This window comes from Nestor notabilis, unplaced genomic scaffold (genome assembly GCF_000696875.1).
Source record: "Nestor notabilis isolate BGI_N333 unplaced genomic scaffold, ASM69687v1 scaffold24026, whole genome shotgun sequence".
NCBI classification, from domain to species: domain Eukaryota; kingdom Metazoa; phylum Chordata; class Aves; order Psittaciformes; family Psittacidae; genus Nestor; species Nestor notabilis.
Genome location: NW_009931779.1, coordinates 42,882 through 47,843, shown reverse-complemented (window position 1 = coordinate 47,843; position 4,962 = coordinate 42,882). Strand labels below are relative to the sequence as shown.

Here is a 4,962-nt window from a genome sequence, read left to right as displayed (position 1 = left end):
GAAAAGATAGCTATATTAACATGGAATTCAAGCTTTTACAGCAGAAAACTACATGATGCACTAAAACAAGTTTACTAACTATTAAAGTGAACTGAAGCCAGTCTTAAGACTATTCTCTTGCCTCAGAAAACAAATGCTTAACTAGCTTCCAGTCTGCTACTCATACCTTGCTTTCTTCACCTTGCCTCAGTCTCCCGGGGCTGGGTGGTACTGATGGACGTTTTCTTCCTTTCTCTTGTTGGAAGAGATCCTGCAATCTAAAAATAAATACATAAATAAAAAAAAAATACACAAAACCAAAACACACCAAAAAAAAACAACAAAAAAAACCAAACCACCACAATACACAGCACAACACAAAACACAAACCAAAAAGGTAATCAAAAGACAGGTTACAGGTAATAGCGGTGAAAGGCAGAAGTTATGAAGTTTCTCCATACTAGAAATACAACCAAGCATGCATTCACAAATCTTTACTGCAAATTCAGATGGTTGCTAACATGTGCCAAAGCTATGTTTCAAATGGCCAAAGACAGAATATTCTCTTCACCTCTGAGACAATTTCACCCAATCAATTGCTTTCCTACACTCCCTTCTTCCTTCTTTATTCAAATGACATTTTCTCCTCTCAGATGGAGCTCTACAACACAATACTTTTATCCAGCTTCAAATGATTTTCTGTTGCAATCAACCAGCTGTCTGGTCTTAACCAGCAGAGGACATTCAGCACAAGCTATACAGAGTGTGTTATGACAGCAACTGTGCTACAGGGAAAAAAGGTACAGAAGACCCAACACAGTATCAGTGTTGCTCATGATTCCAGAGTGTGTCCTCTTACCTATTATTCCAGGCTTGTAGCATTTCACAAAGTCCTTGCTTTTTAGCTATCAGAGACTCAAAAACAGACTGCAGCTGTTGAGGTGTGTCTAACGATGACGAAAGCAGCCTTGCTTGGATTTTCTCAGTCCAGTTTCGAAACTCCCCCTCTTCCATCTGCCATAAGAAAAACTGTCAGTGTTCTGTCACCAGGGACAGATCTGAGTCTTTACAGCCTATGGTCTGCCAATACAGAAATAGTTTATTACCTCCTTTTGGGCAAAGAGGTCTTCCATCTTCTCTTCCCTTGTTTTGCTGAAAGTATCTGTTTTCAGAGAAGCAAGGCGATCATCAACAGCAAGATACACTTGTGACACCCTGTCAACAGGGATGCAAAGAGTTAAGCTGTGATTACTTGGAATGTCTTCAACATTCTTTAATGAAGCCCAAATACTTTTAAGGTTAGTGCTTAAGAAAACAAAAGACAATATATGACACTCTGCACTGCAGGCTGTCACCCTGAATTTACAGAGAAAGTCTGAAAAAATCCGTTAGTATAGCAGAAACCTAGAAGTTACACACACTAAAATTCCTCTCCACAACTTATTCTTAGCAGTGGAAGTTGTCAGAAAGCAATACAAAGGTCACAAACACATTACTAGCAAAGGGGAACTGTTGTGTCGTCTATGGCTAAGAAGAATCTGGGGCTGAAAGCTACACCTTCACCAGCAGGGTGGAGACAGGGATCAGAGACAGTCAGAGTGAGCACCTCTATTTTAGCTCTCAACAAAGCTCCACATGTTCTCAAATCAGGCAGTCACAAAGACAGGAGCCATACATGAATACTGCCACTAGGCAGAACAGCAGTCAGAATGGACTTAACACAGTTTCCCTCATGCCTGTCTCCCACCCTTATGTTCCTACATTCAGAAAGCATCTAGGCTTACAGTAGTTTACCTCAGACTACAAAAAAGTACCAGACTGCCTGCTGTTATCATACTCAATAGCTAGCAAAGGCAATGCCTTTTACACACAGAGTTTAGTTGCCACATCACCAGTATAATGGAAACAGTTTTGTTTTGACAATAGATTTGAGCAGTGCCTTTGTAGTTCTTCTGGGCTGAAGGCTGGACTTAAAATTGGTCAGATCTTCCAAAAAAGGAATGTTAGAGTGAGGGTACAAAGCATTACCTGCAGTTTTCAGATAAAGCACTCTAGGACCAGCTCCTGTGTTCTATTTTTAGTAGTAGAGGGAGAAATGAAAAATATTTCAGCTGTGCTTGAGAGGGCATTTCATAAAAAAAGGTGACATTTCAGACACCAGCTGACAGTCAGCCTTTCAGTGGCTACTTGGCAACTCCATTCAGAAACATGCTGTACCACTCAGGTATCAGTGACACATTCAGGGATGGAGAAGAGAAGAATCTGAGTTTCTACTGGCTATGTTTAAGCTGAATTGCCGCCAGATGGAAAAGGTGAGAGATTAGTATAGATAGACCAGGTAAAGGTAATTAAGAAGATTCCAATACCACCCTCCCTTAGAAGTATAAACACATATAAATGTGTTTTAAAGCATCACTTTTTCTATTAAATGATGAATATTTAGCAAGTCTTATCTATACTAGCAAAAATAGCTTTGTGTTCTACTAATAAAAAGTCCAAAATATAAATAAGCTGAGGAAGGCATTAAAAACAAAGCTTACTTTTGAGAGAAATCTTTGAGATCCTGCAAAATAGTGACCTTTAACGGAGCCTGCCGTTTGATGTAGATCTTGGGAAGTGGGGGACACACTTCAAGCAACCGGATTGCAGAATAGCTGAGAAGACAATGCAACACCTATTAATAAGACACTCCTGACATAGCACTAATTCTACACTATGGCCATTATATGAAGGGGGGCACTGTCAGTGGCCAGAACTTTAGTTACTTTTAGTAGCAGCAACACCCTGTTCATTTATCTCCTAGGCAAAAACAACATCATGTCGCAAAAACATAATTCAGGAAGTTTGAGATTAAACAGGGAAAAGTGTTTCCATTCTGCATCATGAACTTAGGAACACTGCCCACCCCATCCCGGACAGTGATGGCAACCAGAATGTCCTCTGGAAGCCAGCACCCAACCCTGCACTTGTGGTTATACTGCAGTTATGCTCTCCCATGCCGTTCTCAAAGTGAAGGACAGACTTAATGAATCCTTACTAGAGCTACATGCTTCACATAGTACTAGAGAGAGAGAAGGAAGTTTTTAGCAGTGGACCTCACCTGAAAGATGCCACCATCTGATTATAAGAAAAATACTGGTGATAGTCATGGTGAATGGAATGACCACAAGGCTCTGCATTGGCCCTTCGAGTGTACTGATGCCCATAGAATCTCAGCTCAAGGTATTTTGCAAATGACATAGACCAAGAATCGTTGGAAAGGGGAACAACTGGTGTCACCTGAAAAATTGGAAGCCAACTGTCTTAATTTCATCCTTCAACCAAGATTAAGGACAAGATAATCTAGGCACCAGTCTAGTACTCCTACTACCAGAAGCACCTAGAACCCTGAAACATACTAAACAACAACAGAAGACAGCATGTATGCAAAGCTAAGGCAAATACATAGTTAAATCAGATAAACAATGACTGCTAGTTGATGAGGACAGGTATTAAGTTGGGTGAGTCCAAACATATCCTTGACAGCTTATATCTGATATGCTATTTCTCTGCATAGAGACAATTTCCAGCAACCCAGTCAGCAGCTGGGGTTTCCTCATATGTTTTTTCCCTGGTGATTCTTCAGCTACAAACACATTGGTATTACTCTGCAGTTTATTTCAACTTCAGCAGTGCTTGCAAGCTTAGAGTAGCCACTGCTTTACACATACTTAATACCACAAACATTAGTGTTTATATGAGCACACAGAAATAAAAGGTTATAGAACAGGTATATACACAGCAGCATAGGGCTTGCCTTCAGTAATTACATTAACTTCCTGCAGGTATCTTTCAAATCCAAGGCTTATGTTTAAGGCAGCATAAGTAGGTGAACTGAGTCATCCACATGGGTAATTGAGATGTTTTGCATTTCAAGCACTGCATTAATCTTTTTTCATTAAGTCTTATTCTTCTCTCTTTGAAGGCTTTTAAGGTTTAGAATTCTTAGCCAGAGATAAGTATCCAGTTAGCAGTGTTTTCTTAGCTAAATTATAGAACAAGTTTCAGATAATACAGACAATCATACTATCTTGTGTGTTTTTTAAGGCAACATCTCATTCCTCTAATGAAGACTTCACTTACTTTCTAATCACTACGAAAGGAAATCTAGTCATCCCACTGATGCAAGGCAGGACTGTCCAGTCTGTACCAGACCAAAGAATACCAACTGGGTTTAGCCAATTACTAAGCCAGTAGGTCTCAGTGTCTGCCCTTCCCCACACGTGCATTCTTTTGATGCTTGCACTGATTCATTGCAGGGAAAGGGACCATACTCTTCACCTCTAAGAGAACAACTCCATTTTTCCCACATGTCAGAAATTGATATCAAGAAATCCAGCAACTCCATTTAAGCCTGTCCTCTTAAAGCCAGGTTTGACACTTTCCAACATGACTACCTCACACAAGATATTTCGCCCTTAACACCCCCAGTTCTATCTACAACAGGAATTTTCAGATACACAAGAACACCTGTATCAGCAACAGGTTTTGTGCTAGTTTAGCCATACCTCCAGGGATGAGCACTTTCTCAAAAATACTGCCTTTACATACAAAGCCAGACACAACAGGCTACTAAAATGGAATAGCAATGATTCTTAAGTCCGCATCCTTACCTGTTTACACAATCTACACCAGGAGTAAGTAAGAATGGTGTGCTGGTATCCAGGGACAGGGGAGTCCAGCTCCTTTAACACAATTTGCACACAGCCTTGCCCATGAACAAAGCGACGAATGTGGTGCACCATTGGTGTTTCACAGAACATGCTGGGACATTGGTAGGACGGCCTTATAATGGTAAATGGAAAGAATGATCACATGCTAGGCACTGCTATAGAACTGATTCAACATATCCAATATGCCTTTTAGTATCACAGCACTGTTTACCTTTACTGTAAAAGTCTCCCAAGCCTTAGTGAGGGTTGTTTCTACAGAGTGAATTGTGCT

The 4,962-nt window shown here is 40.4% G+C and overlaps 1 protein-coding gene across 1 annotated transcript in view; it reads right to left on the bottom strand.

Annotated features, from left to right (window-relative positions):
* PIKFYVE (phosphoinositide kinase, FYVE finger containing) overlaps positions 1–4,962 on the bottom strand; it is a 57,118-nt gene that overhangs the window by 11,650 nt on the left and 40,506 nt on the right. Inside the window, exons 22-27 of the mRNA XM_010016065.1 lie at positions 4,632–4,803; positions 3,080–3,258; positions 2,520–2,633; positions 1,086–1,194; positions 839–993; positions 167–257 (exon numbers count right to left, since the gene is read on the bottom strand). Of these exons, the coding sequence (XP_010014367.1) occupies positions 167–257; positions 839–993; positions 1,086–1,194; positions 2,520–2,633; positions 3,080–3,258; positions 4,632–4,803 (820 nt within the window). The remainder of the gene's footprint in view (positions 1–166; positions 258–838; positions 994–1,085; positions 1,195–2,519; positions 2,634–3,079; positions 3,259–4,631; positions 4,804–4,962) is intronic.